At 52.8% G+C, this 15,149-nt stretch overlaps 1 protein-coding gene across 1 annotated transcript; it reads right to left on the reverse strand.

Annotated features, from left to right (window-relative positions):
* Positions 1–399: 399 nt before the first annotated feature.
* Positions 400–7,801, reverse strand: VSX1 (visual system homeobox 1). Its single transcript, XM_065919602.1, has 5 exons — positions 7,378–7,801; positions 4,985–5,063; positions 4,292–4,415; positions 1,996–2,176; positions 400–689 (listed from the first exon to the last, which is right to left on the reverse strand). The coding sequence occupies exons 1-5, from the start codon at positions 7,799–7,801 to the stop codon at positions 400–402; spliced, it is 1,098 nt and encodes a 365-aa protein (XP_065775674.1).
* Positions 7,802–15,149: the final 7,348 nt, after the last annotated feature.

Genomic DNA, 15,149 nt, shown 5'->3' on the forward strand with positions numbered 1-15,149 from the left:
ACTTCTGTATTTTTTGATTCAGTGTAAGGACAGCATACTTAGCCTATGAATCTACACAGTCTACTGAACCAAACCTCAGGATGTCTGGCAGTGAGAATGCGTTTGGGGCTTGAAATCCTCCCTCCTCAAGTTCTACCTATAGAAGAGAATGAAAGTTTTAGATCTAATCAATTGATTCACGTGCCTTCAAGGAGTGATTTCCATTCTAGAATGCAGTGGAGTGTTCCAAGAGTCACCATTTGTCTTCTTAAAGCAAGTGACATTGCATTTTATCCTGACACAGGAAGGAGAAAATCCAGCTGAGAGCATTGTCATGGACAACGTTTGTCTTTTGAAAAATGCTGGTGAGGAATGCGCACGTTTCCAGCCTTTGCGTGTTGGGGGTAGAGGCCTGCGGTTTCATAAGGCCCCCTCCTTCCCAGGTTGGAGCCCCTCTAGCCCCTCAGAGTCTGGATGTCCTTGGGCCCCGGCCCCCTGCTGCACTCTCTCAGTCTCCTGGCGTGTGGAGCTGGAGAGATCAATGACCGCATCTTCCACACTGCTCACAGGACTGCCTTCCTCCAAGCCCCTCTGGGGTCCCGCCTGACGGGAGCTAGAACTTTCCTTGAGGTGCTCAGAGCCCCAGAGTGCTGCCAGCTTTTCTTCACATTCTGCTTTCCTTATCGTCCCTGCAGACTTTTTATGCATCCCTGGCAAAAAATAAAAATTAAATAAAAACAGATATCTTTAAATATGTGCTTAGTCACTCAGTCGTGTCTGACTCTGTGACTATAGCCTTCCAGGCTCCTCTGTCAATGGGATTCTCCAGGCAAGAATACTGGAGTGGGTTGCCATTTCCTTCTCCAGTCTTTAAATATAGCAATTAAGTAAATTTCTTCCTTGTCATTGCTCTCTAAATCCCATTAGGATTTCCGTTGCTGGTGCCTGTCTGGGGCCTACCGGAGAGCCTTGTAGGTAACTCTCAACATTAGGGTTTGTTGTAACTCTCAACACTGGGCACAACCAGGGCAAATGCCTTATTTGGATGACATGGTGGTTTTTAAATTTTTATTTTCAAGTTTGTTGGCAAGATTTTAAAACCAAGAGATTTACATCAAAAGCCAGATGTCCAGCTTCTCTCAAAAAGTCAGGTGTCTGGCAACCCGAGGCCCACTTTCCTGTAAGGCCGCAGACCTGTAGACTCAGTAAGCTCACCCCACCTGCTCATGTAAGTTCAGAAGGGTGGGCCGGGTGACCTGCCCAGAGTTCCCTCTCAAGCTCTCCAGTCCTTGAGGGCAAAGATGACTTGATATCTCCAGTACCAGCATAGTTTCAGGTGGGTAGAGGTTCAAAAAAGTTTTGCTGAACAGAAACCCTCCTCCTCCCCAGACTAAAATTGGCCGCCTGAGAGCATCCCCCTAATCCTAACTTTCTGCCTTGTTTTTTTCTCCACCTAATTTGCCTGGATGCTGTCTATAACTCATTTCTCCAAGCCCGTGGTTCTCCGGTAATAGCCAACAGACCAGTAAGGATGCCAGCTTCTCAGAACATCCAGCCTCAAAGCTTGAACCCCAACAGAGCAGACTGTTCTAGCACAAAAACTAGGGGACAGAACAGCTACATTGCAGGTTATTATCAGCTGAACAAGGACAGAGAACCAGACCTCCAGAGTCCAGGGTGCATGTGGTTAACAGCCTGTAGGTTCACTGCCTGCACCATCTTGCTTCCTATTGCCATGAGCTCTGAACTGTGTGGCTGACAGCACTCAACATTGGAAATACATACTTCACGTAATGAACATGTATCATTCCACTCAGAGAACCAGGGCTTGACTGGACCTGTCCACACATTGCCTACACAGTTCCAATGAAAAATAAGGCAACCGATCAGAGTCCAGGCCTTGTAATTAATTAAAAATAGGAGTAAATTTACACTGCTTGGCTTGGCAGTGGCCTTCCAGGCGTAGGGATCCCGAACTTTGCCCAAGCGGCATGGCCGCAAGGCCCTCTTCCTTACCCAGGAGCCAGGGTGCGCAGGAGCCCAGCAGGCCGCCCTCCCCAGAGCCCAGGACGGAGTCGGGCAGAGGGATGCAGTGGCGCACCATCGCCCCGTAGAGCCCGTACTCGGCCATCACGCTGCTGCCGCCCCAGCGCTTCTCTCGCTTCCGCCACTTGGCCCGCCGGTTTTGAAACCAGACCTAGATTGAGGTGGGAGGGGAAGCAGAGAGGTTTATAGGAGGACACCCACACACCCAGCACAGAGGGGTGCAAGGGCCAGTTACCCTCTCTGGGAGCACCTGGTCTCACAGTTCACAGGGCTGGTAGTGCTAGGTGATCCGGATCAATTTCCACCGAAGTTTCCATGGAGTCAAGGATGACAAGACAAAATCAGAGCATCCCACACTGTGCAAAGAAGCCAGTTTTTACTCTGATGGGAATGTTCACCAAGCAATGGTCCCTTCTAACCTCAGTTGTTGGATTGCTTTATCTTAACAAAAGATTAATGTCAGATATTGTTTAAAAAGAGTGATTGACTCTGACATAAATCACAGCAAGATCTTCTATGACCCACCTCCCAGAGTAATGGAAATAAAAACAAAAATAAACAAGAGGGACCTAATTAAAAGTAAAAGATTTTGCACAATGATAGAAACTATAAGCAAGGTAAAAAAGGCAGCCTTCAGAATGGGAGAAGATAATAGCAAATGAAACAACTGACAAAGAACTAATCTCCAAAATATACAAGCAGCTCATGCAGCTCAAAACTAGAAAAACAAACAACCCAATCAAAAAGTGGGCCAAAGAACTAAACAGACATTTCTCCAAAGAAGGCATACAGATGGCTAACAAACACATGAAAACAACATCGCTCGTTATCAGAGAAATGCAAATCAAAACCACAATGAGGTACCATCTCAGAATGGCCACCATCAAAAAGCCTACAAACAATAAGTGCTGGAGAGGGTATGGAGAAAAAGGAACCCTCTTACACTGTTGGTGGGAATGCAAACTAGTACAGCCACTATGGAAAACAGTGTGGAGATTCCTTAAAAGACTGGAAATAGAACTGCCATATGACCCAGCAATCCCACTGCTGCGCATACACACCAAGGAAACCAGACTTGAAAGAGACACACGTACCCCAATGTTCACTGCAGCACTGTGTCCAATAGCTAGGACATGGAAGCAACCTAGATGTCCATCAGCAGACGAATGGATAAGGAAGTTGTGGTACATATACACAACGAAATATTACTCAGCTATAGAAAAGAATGCATTTGAGTCAGTTCTAATGAGGTTGATGAAACTGGAGCCTATTATACAGAGTGAAGTAAGTCAGAAAAAAAAACACCAATACAGTATATTAACATGTATATATGAAATCTAGAAAGATGGTAACAATTATCCTATATGCAAGGCAGCAAAAGAGACACAGATGTAAAGAACAGACTACTGGACTATGTGGAAGAAGGCGAGGGTGGGATGATATGAGAGAATAACACTGAAACATGTACATTATCATATGTAAAATAAATGATGAGTGTAAGTTTGATGCATGAAGTAGGGCACCCAAAGCCAGTGCTCTGGGACAACCCAGAGGGATGGGATGGGAAGGGAGGTGGGAGGGGGCTTCAGAATGGGGGCTGATTCATGTCAATGTATAGCAAAAACTACCACAGTATTGTAAAGTAATTATCCTCCAATTAAAATAAAGAAATATATTTTTAATTAAAATAAAACTGAAAAAAAAGGAGTGAGTGGAATGTCTTCTGACTTGGAGAGGATGTGCTGTCAGCACATAGGATGGCTTAACGTGAAGACAAAGACCAGTCTTCTGTGTGAGTGTGATATTTCAGGGTCAAGTGTGTATATGGCGGGGAGCTGGTGTGCAGAAAGTCCTCATCAGCTACTTACACTGGTTTTTTGAGGGTCTGCCGTGGATGGATAGTCATTTTTTTCATTGATATCTTTACATAATTTCTAGATGTGGTACAAATTGTACAATTTTTAAGAATGATTTCAGTTCAGTTCAGTCGCTCAGTCATGTCCAACTCTTTGCGACCCCATGAATCGCAGCACGCCAGGCCTCCTTGTCCACCACAAACTCTAAGAATGATTTAATAAAAGGTAAAAAGGCTGGAAGGCTACAGGGGTCATCCTGTCTAAATGAACACAAAGGAAGACTCTGGCATCTAAATGACCTTCAGTTTGTGGATGGAGGGGGCTGTTTCGAGGTGGCTGTGGGCTGACTCACTGCGTGTGAGAACAACGTGGTCTCTGGGTGCCTTTGGGAGGAGAGGGGGCCCCTGCACCTGTATTCGGTCTTCGGGGAGTTCAGTCTTCACGGCCAGCATTTCCCGGGCATACACATCAGGGTAGTGGGCCTCACTGAAGGCCTTCTCCAGCTCTTCCAGTTGGTGGGTGGTGAAAACGGTCCTGCAGGGAGGCACATGGGCACATGACCACAGGAGGCGGCCAGGCTTCCCAGCCTCAGAGGACCCCGTGCCTGCTCCCCACCTCATGAGAGCTGGGCACCCCACCTCCAAATGAGTAGCCTCTGAGAAGTCCACAATTTGGTTCAAGCAAAACAAGAGCTCTTTAGGTCCTTTTTTTTCTCCTCAATAAATTCCACCAACTCATTTTAAGAAGACCTATTTTAAGGGCCCACAAAATTGTGTCTTCAAAATGCTACAGGGTCTAAATGTGCTATGCTCAAAATGCTCTAGCAGTCTTGTGGTTAAGACTCTGCTTCCAATGCAGGCGGTTCCATTCCTGATTGAGGAACCAAGATCCCACATGGTGTGGCAAAAAACTTTTTAAAATAATAATCATCATCAGTAATAAAATGCTGCAAAGGCTGACCTGCAGCCCCCAGGAATGGCACAGTTACATTCCCAGATGGCTACTGTGTCTTTTCCCATACTGCCCCAAGGCAGGACCAGACCTTCTCAGGCACAGGGTCTCAAGGAAGGTGGGGTGGGGAATGCCATGTGGGATCTTAGTACCTGTGCCTCCTCTTCTTCCTCTTGCTGGGGGCTGGGGACGCCTTCCGGTCACTCCTGTCTTCAGAAGGGCTGTCCTCATCTGTTAGCACAAGGAGAGGAAGAGGACTTTAGAGGTGAGCACATTTTTCATTTTGCCCTCTGGATTTTAATTTGAGGATTGAAGCTATGAACTTGTCGGGGATGTGAATACATAACAAGACAAGATCACAGTTTTCACATCTGATGACGTATTCCAAGTGCTGCGCTTAGCCGACTGCCCATGCATATCAACATTGTTCTTCATAAATTAAAAAAACTCTATGACAGCTGCTATTGTTATCCTCTTTTTACAGAGGAGGAAACCAAGGCACACAGAGAGATCAACTTGTCCAAGATCACAAAGGTTGTCAACAGTGAAGTTGGGATTCAAACCCCAGATGTGTGTGAAGCTTAAGCTACTTGAACACTAATTGCATTTCCTGTTCCCTTCAGCTTCCAAATTCATACACTTCCTTCTGCTTTCATCTCACGTTCCTTATCTTAGCCATTATGCCTACCCTTCTCAAGGTGAGGACTGAGGTTTGTGACATCAAAACCCTCCTCAGAGCTGGCCCCTGCCCTGCTGTACCGATTTCAAATCTCTGAAAGTGGGACCTGGGAAACTCATTCTTGGCAAGGGTGCCCAGATGATTCACAGATGTGAGTCAAAAATTTTAAGAACCCACTCCCCTATGCTTTATCTTTTGAAATCCATTATATTAAAAGATTTAGGCTGAAAGAAAGTTTAGAAGACCAAACTATGGTCAGGTTTGTTGTTAAAAAGCATATATGTTTCAAAATACTAAATGTAAATTAACAAAGGCAAAAGTAGTAAAACAATATCAGTTTTACTCCTACATCAATGAGTTCACCAAAAAATTGGATTATGATATTATACTATCTGTGCTGTCCAATCTGATACTATTAGATACATAAGGTCATGGAGCCCTGAAATGTGGCCAGTCTAAATTGAGACCAGCTGTGAGCGTGAAATATCCAATGAACAAGACAATAGACCCCCCAGAGTAAAATATTAATAACTGTTAAATTGATTACACATAAAATGACAATATTTTGTAGGTATTGGATTAAATGAGACATAGTGTTTACATCTGTTTCACCTATTTATTTTTCCTTTTTATTGTGGCTCTAAGAAACTTTCATTACACTCACAGTCACATGGTGTTTCCACAGGACAGTATTGGTCTTGGTCTTGAGAAATACCCTAACAGACTAGGATGTGGTTGTATTTTGCCTTAGCTTTATGGGTCCTCACAGGGAAAAAAATCCACAGTATGAAATTGGTTCCTGCATTTTTAGGAAGGGGGCGGTTATTTGCTAGATACTGGTGGTAATGAACCCCCCTGCCAATGCAGGAGACACAAGGCATGCATGTTCCATCCCTGGGTCCGGAAGATCCCCTGGAGGAGGGCATGGCAATTCACTCCAGTATTTCTGCCTGGAGAATCCCATGGACAGAGGAGCCTGGCGGGCTACGGTCCATCAGGTCTCAAAGAGCCGGACAGGACCGAAGCAACTTGGCACCTAGTAGATACTCATGAAATAAAGTCCTCTCAGAGTGGGTGTCTGTTGACTGCGCCTGCTTCCTTTAATCAGCAGTGGAGACCAGCGCAGTTTCTGCATTTAGCCGCCTGGATGCTCAGCTCTGCGGTCTACTATCACATAGCTGTTCTCCCTGGAACTCTTCTGAAATTCTCCGTTCTCTTCCCCCATGCCCCAAAACTCTCGACTTCCCCGCCCTGTCTTTGTCGATTTCCACTGCTCTCTGCTTTCCCCCACAGTCCGTGCTGACTTCTCTGAGAATCTGGGCACAGCTGCTGTAAGACGGGCGAGCTCGCTTCCCCGGTGCTAGAGTAGGGGAGAAGCAGGGTGCCCAGACTCACTCTTCAGCACCTGGAGGAGGACAGATCCAGGCCTCCGCCCCGCGCTTAATCAAGGGCCTGTCAATCCGTCAATCAATTCGTTTAATCCCTCCAGGAGCCGGCGGGTACCGGGTTCCGTGCCGCTGATGAACGAGGCAGGCCCACCCAGGTTTCCTGACCCCTGCGGCACCCAGAGGCCGAGCCCCGCGTTGCGGAAAGTGTCCCCCGGAGGTTGGGTCGCTGAGACCCCAGGACCGGTCCGGATCGGGTGGTGGTGTCCGCGGGGTGGCGGGAACCAAGCCCTGAGGAGAGGCTGGGAGTGGGGGTAGAGGGCGCGGGTGCGAGAATGAGCTTCCCGGCACGGCTACGCTCTGGGGTCCCCATTTCTGCAGACCTGGGGGGCTGGGGTGGGGCCCGACAGGGCGCCAGAGTGTCACTCTACCCACCCGAGCCGAGGGAAGAGACAGTAGGGGCGCGGGCTGGCCTCCTTACCGGACGTCGACACGCTCTCGCTGCGTTTCTGGCGGGCGGCCAGGGGCGGTGGGCGGCCGGGGACCCGCGGGGAGGGGGGCTCAGGCCCCTCGGGCGGCAGGAAGGGCACGTCGGCGAGGAGCAGGCAGGGTGCCCGGGCGGCCGCTGGGGGCTGCGCGCCGAAGCCGCAGAGGAGGCCGAGGCCCAGCGGAAGGGCTCCGCGTGCAGGGCAGGAGCTTCCGAGCCCTGGGCCGGCGCAGGGCGCGGCTGCCGGGCCTTCGCACCCAGATCCCGGCCCCGGGCCCGCAGGTGCGGGCAGCTCGGCCTCCAGGCCCAGCAGGTCGGTGATGGCGAAGCCCCGGGGGCGCGAGCCGGTGGGCGGGCCTCCGGGCACCAGCGCCCTGCTTCTGGCACGCCCGTCGGAAAGCGCGTCTCGGCCGGTCATGGCTTCTCCCGCGGCGAGGCTGGACCCTCTCGTCCGTCACTTTCGCGGAGGGGGCGCAGCTCTGAGGACGCTTTATACAATCGGGCGCCTGGAGGGCTCCAATCAGCGCGGCGCGGACGCGTCACGCCCGGGACCCCGCGACATGGGGACGCCACCTGCCCCCCTCCCTTCGGTCGCCGCCCTCCCAGCTGCAGTCCCCTCCATCAGCACCCTCTCCTCTCTCCTCTCCAGTCGTCCCCCCTACCAAGCCCACCCCGGTTCTCGGCGCGAATCGTCCCCTCCCTAAACCTCTAAACGCCGAAAGTTCCAGATTCCTTCGGGGTCTTCTCTCCCCTTCCGGGTGGATTCCCCGGTGAGGGCCCGGCGCGGAGCCGCCCTCCCCGCACGCAGTCGCCCATTAAGACCAAGACTCCTTCCCAGCCACACTCTCCCCACTACCGCCAATATGAACCCCGCCAGCCCTCCAATGCCACCGCCTGAGCCAAGGCCTTCCCTGAAAATCCCCAAGGGGAAAGGAGTGGAAAACATTTATTTAATCCGTGCCTACTCCATCTCCAGCCAAACCCACCCCAGCGCTCTAGCGGCCGGACTGTCCCGAGTCGCAAAATTCACGGGAGTTGAAGAAGTAGAGACAGGCCTGGGCGGGCTGGCCGGGCCAGGGCAAGGGCGCCACGTTTAGCAAATTGCATTACAGGAGGTCCAGTGAAATAGAAATTTCAGATGAACAGTGAATTTTTAAATTATAAGTATGTACCAGTATATTATCTGGCGAGACCTAAATGGGGAAGGTAAGTTGGAAAATAGGGCGTGTCTACTGGGACCCACCCCACACAGAAGCTAGCAAATTATTATCAGATTTTATAATTTTTCGAAGAAAACCTGACTTTCACGTGAAGCGCCCGTATTTGTTAAAGCTGTCTCGAAACGCAGCACGTGGGTAAACCTCTCCTGGTTCCCACCCGGAAAATCCGAGCCTACCCAACCCGAATTGCTCGGATCCCATCCTTCTCAAACCCGGGATCCGGGAAGCCGAACCTCTCAGTACAGCCCTTGAGAGGGCGAGCGGCGGGTGGGCGCTCAGCGAGGGGTGCGGCAGCTCTCCCAGCGCAGCGTGGGCGCCCGGTGGGTCTCTGCGCACACCCCGCGGCGAAGCCCGAGCCGAGCCCGAGCTCGAGCCGAGCCGAGCCGGAGCCGGGACTAGCCGGAGCCCAGAAGGATCCGGAGCTGGAGCTGAACCCGGCAGTCTGAGCACCCGGGTGGGTCCCCGGCAAACCTCAGGATTAAGTGGGGGGCTTCCGATAAAGATAATTACAAGAGGCTGCGCATTAACTTTTCATTATTAAAAGAAGACCCAAATCTCCCCCCTCGCAAGCTGTTCCTGAGATTAGCAAAACCATAACTTTCCTTTAGGATAATTGTCATTTGAGTCTCTCGGGGCTGGGGGCGGCTTTAGGGACCAGCGTCGTTTTGGGCTCTGCCAGGAATTTCTTCCCAAATTTATCTCTGGGTTTAGGAGAAAGTGTTGGGGGGTACAAGATCCAGCCACGATGTTCTGGCTCTCGGCCCGGCAGAGCAGGAGTTCGTAAATCAGGATTTGGGGCCGCAGTCAAGGAAGACTGCTAAAGATGCACACAACTGCAAACATCCTGGGCAGGAAGGTGGGACAACCGGCCTTGAGGTGGCCGATCCTGGGACCTTCGCAGGAGCTGGTCTCAGAGGCTGACGTGTGTGCGCCCTGTCTGCAGGTTGGAGGGCCGACGGCACCCGCTGGCCTGGGCCGTGGTCTCGAAGTTTCTGTCCCCCAGTCCCTACCAGAGCAGGCCTCGAATAGATGGCCAGGGACTCCCGGGGTACCAAAAGGCCGGCCGAAAGGAGCCCAATTTCCACCACCGCTGAGTGCCAACAGCACACTGGTTTCCATCCCCTTAGGAAGGATATTACAAAACCCATTTTGCAGATGAGAGAAACTGAGGTGTATTTAACCTGCTCACACCTGACACGCAGAGAGAAATCGAGAAAGTAAAGTGAAACAGAGGAAAGACCCAGGGTGGGAGTTAAAAGGAGATCTTGCAATTCCTGGACGGAAGAGTTACTGCCGCCCGCTCCGGCCCCACCTACAGGAAGGCGCTCGCGGGAGGGACCAGGATGAACCGAGAGCTGAGCCCCGGGCGCCTTCCTTTCCGCCGCCCGGTGGCTGCGGGGGCGCTGCGGGGGCGGGCAATCTCACTCCCCCCTCTCTTGTGAGAATCGTCCCCACCCCGCCACGCTAATCTGCGCCCCTACGCCCACCCGCAGGCGTTGCGTGGGACCGTGGGTCCGCTAGGGCCACAGCCCCTGGGGATCGGGTCTGGCGCTCCGCCCAAAGTCGGCGCAGTGAGGGCAGTGCGCCCAGGATTTCAGGAGACGTGGAGGGAGTGAGCCGGCCCTGAGCCCACCCACATTGCACTGTCCCCCGGCGCCCTGGCGGGTGCCTCGAGTCCAGATAGAGGTGGGCGACAGCATTGGGGAACTGTGGAAGGAAAGCGCTTCCCAGCCCCCTCCCAACATAGACGAATCTGAGGACAGAGCCGGAGCCCGCTGCATCGTCCCCGCCCGGGTCACCCACCCCCCTCAAGTCAGTTTTTGAAACCCTAAATCCGTTAAGGGGTCCGGGTCTGCCTTCATCAACCAGGATTATCTAGGATTTAACTAATCAGTAAAGGTTTCTCCGCTCATTATTTTCCAGGGAAGGTTTCCAGCCGCTGTCTGTGGCCAACCACCAATGTGCGCTCTACTTCCCTCTCTCCGCCTGCCTGAAGGCGTCCCGGCTCTTGCCCACACCAGGTCGAGAGGCTGGCCCGGATGTAAGTGGCTCAGGGAAACCAGTCTCAGGCTTTGGGGAGCCGCCCCCTCACCAGGCTGCTAGTATAAAGTGCAGCTGCGCTAGGAGTAGGATTCGCGCTGCGGGAATAAAGAGCATCTCTGTGTATCTACGCCAAGATGTCCTAGGGCTCTGGGCCTCTGAATTTTCCTCCCGCCTCTGTCTCCTCCTTCTTCGTGGCTTTTTTTTTTTTTTTTTTTTTGGTCGCTGCAGTGCCCAGGCCCCACATCTTTGCCTGCGGGCTTTCTCTGATCTCCAGAGTCTGCTGGCCAGAAATACCAAGGGGTGACATGCCCTGAGAAGTCCAGGACCAAAGATAGCAGGAGTCGGAGTATAAACACCGCCCCAGGTGTTCGGTGAGATAACTCAGGCCTCCCAGAAGCCCCCAGCTGAGTCTGCACCAGTTATCACTAATTGTGTGTGGTCAGTCACTTCAGTCGTGTCTGACTCTGCGACCACGTAGACTATAGCCCACTTGGCTTTGTCCCTGGAATTCTCCAGGCAAGACTGCTGGAGTGGGTTGTCATGTCCTCCTCCAGGGGATCTTCCCCATCCAGACATGGAACTGAAGTCTGCCTGCATTTCCTGCATTGCAGGCAGATTCTTTACCCACTGGGTACCTGGGTACCCAGGAACCCCTGGGAACCCCAGGGGAACCCCTTGTCACTAATTATCACATCCCAAATTGCTTTCTTCCTAAGTGTTGTGGTTGGCCCTTTCCAGAGCTCTTGAACCTCCCCCACCCTACACCACCCAGCCCCACACCCCACACCGCACTCCAGTGCAGGCTCTTGCCCCTAGTCAGTAGAACCACCTTCTGCTGACAAAATCCTCTAATCGGAGCCACACCACCCACAGGCACACCCACATCAACAGTGGTTGATCGACTGAAATGACAGTGGTACAAGGCTGCCCCCTTGCTCTCAGAGGAACAACTCTGCAGAGCTATCTCTGCTTCAAACCCCTCTCCACTCACAGGTCAGGCCAAGGCTTAACTGGACCCAAGTGTTCATCCATGTCCACCCTTTCCCTCCTCTCTGGCCCCCTCACTACTGAATTCCGCCTCCCTCCATAAAGCTCATGCATCCAGGCCAGGTTTGTAGCTCTGCTTCTAGAGACCCACTTCATCTCACTGTCACACTCCCCTACTGGTGTTGCCTGAAGTTTCCTCCCAGATAAACGCTTGTCCAGGGGCTCAGAGTTCACTCTGGGTTTTGTGCAGCAGCAGTGGTGAGTGCCCAGTGACTTCTCTGCACTCCCTGCTGCCCCCTCACTGTTCCCTGCATAATTTGGCCTGGCCTGCCGTGGCCCTACTCTTTTTCTCCAACCTTCCATTAGTCTGGAGAAAAAGAAAACAGTGATGCCATCCTGTAAATTTCTCTGGAGCATGAATTGGCTGGATGTGGTTTGCATCCAGGAGCCCTGTCTTGGGCACTGGGCTTCCATCTCTGACATCTCCCCCACCTTCTCTGTGCCCCTCCCCATGCCCCAGAAATCCATCTTTATTCCACAGCTATTGTGACCCTGCCAAGGAAGCCCTGGCAAAAGGGTTCCTCTGGCTGAGTCCTTCCCAGATTCCCTTCCTCCAGCTAGAAAAATCTCTTCTGGGCCAGGTGCTATGCTAAGTGCTTGACTCATGTCAATTAATTTAATACTTGTGATAACCCTAATAAGCGAGGTCTATTATTATCCCCATTTTGTGGCTGAGAAAACTGGGCAGAACTGTAATGAGGCTGGCGGGGAGTAGAGAGGTCCGGACCAAAACCTGACTGTCACACTGGAAGCAGCTAAGTCACGAGGTGGAACATGACAATGTCAGGGGTTCCCTACACTTGTCTGAGCTTTAGCATTGGACTTGTCTTTAGTGTCCTGTGAAGCCCTTAATCTTGCATTGCTCCAGGTGCTGTCAGTGCCTCAGCTGTTAATTCACTTATAATGTGCCTTATTACTTAACATAGATCACGACTTTGTGTATCATCAAATATGCATTTAGGACATCATTTTCAAAGGCTTTTGTCCCTTCCAGACACACACCTTCAATCCATCCTTTATGGCTGCCTTTGGTTTACTTTCGAAGAGAAGTGTGAAGTAAACATCTTCTTTCTCCTGGTTTCTGAAACTTCCTCACCTGCCAATCATTATGTGAAGCCATGTGACCCCATAGAGGGCTGGGGTTGTGTGGACTGAAGGACTAGGGGGAACCCTGGAAAGAGTTCTGAGAGCAAAGCATCACACAGCCCCAAGGCCACCATGTGATTTCATCAACCACTAACCTCCCACCTCCCCTTCCCGAAGGGCCCAGGACTAGGCAATGGAGGGCCACGCCTCTTCCAGGGGAGCTGCTCCGCCAGGGACCAAGCTGACAGAGTCAGGCAGGTTTCTGTAGGAGGCTCTGGTGCCCATGCTCCAACTCTTCTCTTTAGGTCCTGAGGTTAACAGGGAAACCCCAGGTAGGGACCCAGGTAACTCTTTGGCCCCCTAGAACTGTATTTTCCTTCTCTCTGCCCTGACTCCTCCCACGTCTGTCCTCTTTCCTCTTCATCCCCACCTCCTTAGCTCCTCCCTCACTTCAGCCCCTCAAAACAGCTCATGGCCACACTCCTCAAGTCCCATCTGCTCTCCCAGGAATCTCAGGTCGGTAGAACTCAGGAGACAACACAGCACCCAACACGGATTGAGGAGTCCCTGAGCAGAGACTCCAGAAAGATCTGTGTGGCCTCCACAGGGGGATAGGGACCAGCAGATGGAAACAGGTGTGTTCCTTGGACATGGGGGTGGGGGGGGAGGCATGACATTGGCCATGTCAGCCAAAAGGTTATGGGGAGAGGTCACTAACGGCAGGTGGGAGCTGTGGGTGACTTTCCGGTGTCAAGCATTCGGTCATCTACTGGCAATTGAGAAACCTAATAGAAAATAGCGTCTTGTTAGCCTGTTGTCAGTGACTGAACACACGATCACCATCCTGACTCACATGTAGTCACTCTTGGCCAGGGTGAGGAGGATTCTCCCAGGGAGGTGGGGATGCAAGTTCCCTGCTGGACACAGCATCTCCCACCAGAAGGAGGTCCTCCTTTCTCCACTGCGCTCGCTCCCGCCTGCTCCCCCCAAGGCACCCCCCACAACTGTAATCACTCCTTTGCCTGCTGGTTTACTGTGCTTTACCTGGCCCCCTTATGAGATGCTCAAGCTGGCACTGTCTGCTGTCTTTCCCATCAACCCACCCCTCTGCTTGACGATGTTCATAGGCCCCAGGAGTGCAGCAGCCAGGCCTAGGGACCTGGGGAGGTAAGCCCCCAGCAGCCACCCTCCATGGGTGATTGGGAGTTGGTGGGCAAATACCCCAGCATCCTTGGCCCTGGGGGCTGAAATGGGCTCCACACAATTGTCCCAAGGGCCTGATCAGGAGAGGACCCACAAACCCCACTCAGTATCAGAGTCTTCTCTGTGTCCTGCCCCTCATCAGGACTGACTCGTTTTACCTTCCAGATGAACTGGTTCACCCGGTCCCTGTCTCAGGGCCTACTTTGGGGGAGAGGGGACCCACTCCTGGACAATCCGTTCACTTCACTTCAGTTCAATCGCTCAGTTGTGTCTGACTCTTTGCAACCCCATGGACTGCAGCACGCCAGGCCTCCCTGCCCATCGCCAACTCCTGGAGTTTACTCCATTGAGTCGGTGATGCCACCCAGCCATCTCATCCTCTGTCATCCCCTTCTCCTCCTGCCTTCAGTCTTTCCCAGCATCAGGATCTCTTCCAATCAGTCAGCTCCTTCGCATCAGGTGGCCAAAGTATTGGAGTTTCAGCCGGTAAACTCCACAAAACCAGGGCCTTTCTGGCGCCTGTGGGCCGGATACTCAGCGCACCGCCCAGATTTGCAAAGGAAATGAATCCGCCAAGGGTGGATGAGAGCTTGAGGTGGGGGGCCCTCCCGCCTGTCTCCCACCCCCCGGGGAACCTTAAGTATTCCTCCCCTCCCGTGATCTCCCCTCCCCCTCTCCCTCCCCCTCGCCTCCGCCCTCGCCTCCCCCACTGCCAAGGCCGAGTCTGAGGAAAGTGGAGTACCCCTAAGGCTGGAGGGGCCTGAAGGACCGACCCCCCCCCCCCCCCTTCAAAACCGCAGTCCAGCCGGGCTACCGGCCCTCGGCTCACAGGACTGGGCTGTGCGCTTGACGCCTGCCTTCTCTCTGTACAAGGCTGTTTGGCTCTCGGCTTCCAGCGGAGGTTTGGGGATGTGTGCGCGGGGCCGCCTCCCCGGGACTGTGTTTGGTTCGCGCGGGGTCTCCGCCAGCAGAGGCCGAGGCCGGCGGGGGCGCACGCGGTCACCTCCCGGGCCTGGCCACGCGCTGGGGCAGCGGGTCCGAGTGCAGAACCGCGCTCACTGCCCCAGGCGTGCGACCTTTACTAAGAGTGGAGGAGGGAGCGGGAAAGGAGAAGGCACGACTCAAAGTCCAGACAGTCCTCCATCGCGGCACGGGCTTTAGCTGAAC

Source organism: Muntiacus reevesi, chromosome 2 (assembly GCF_963930625.1).
Source record: "Muntiacus reevesi chromosome 2, mMunRee1.1, whole genome shotgun sequence".
Taxonomy (NCBI): domain Eukaryota; kingdom Metazoa; phylum Chordata; class Mammalia; order Artiodactyla; family Cervidae; genus Muntiacus; species Muntiacus reevesi.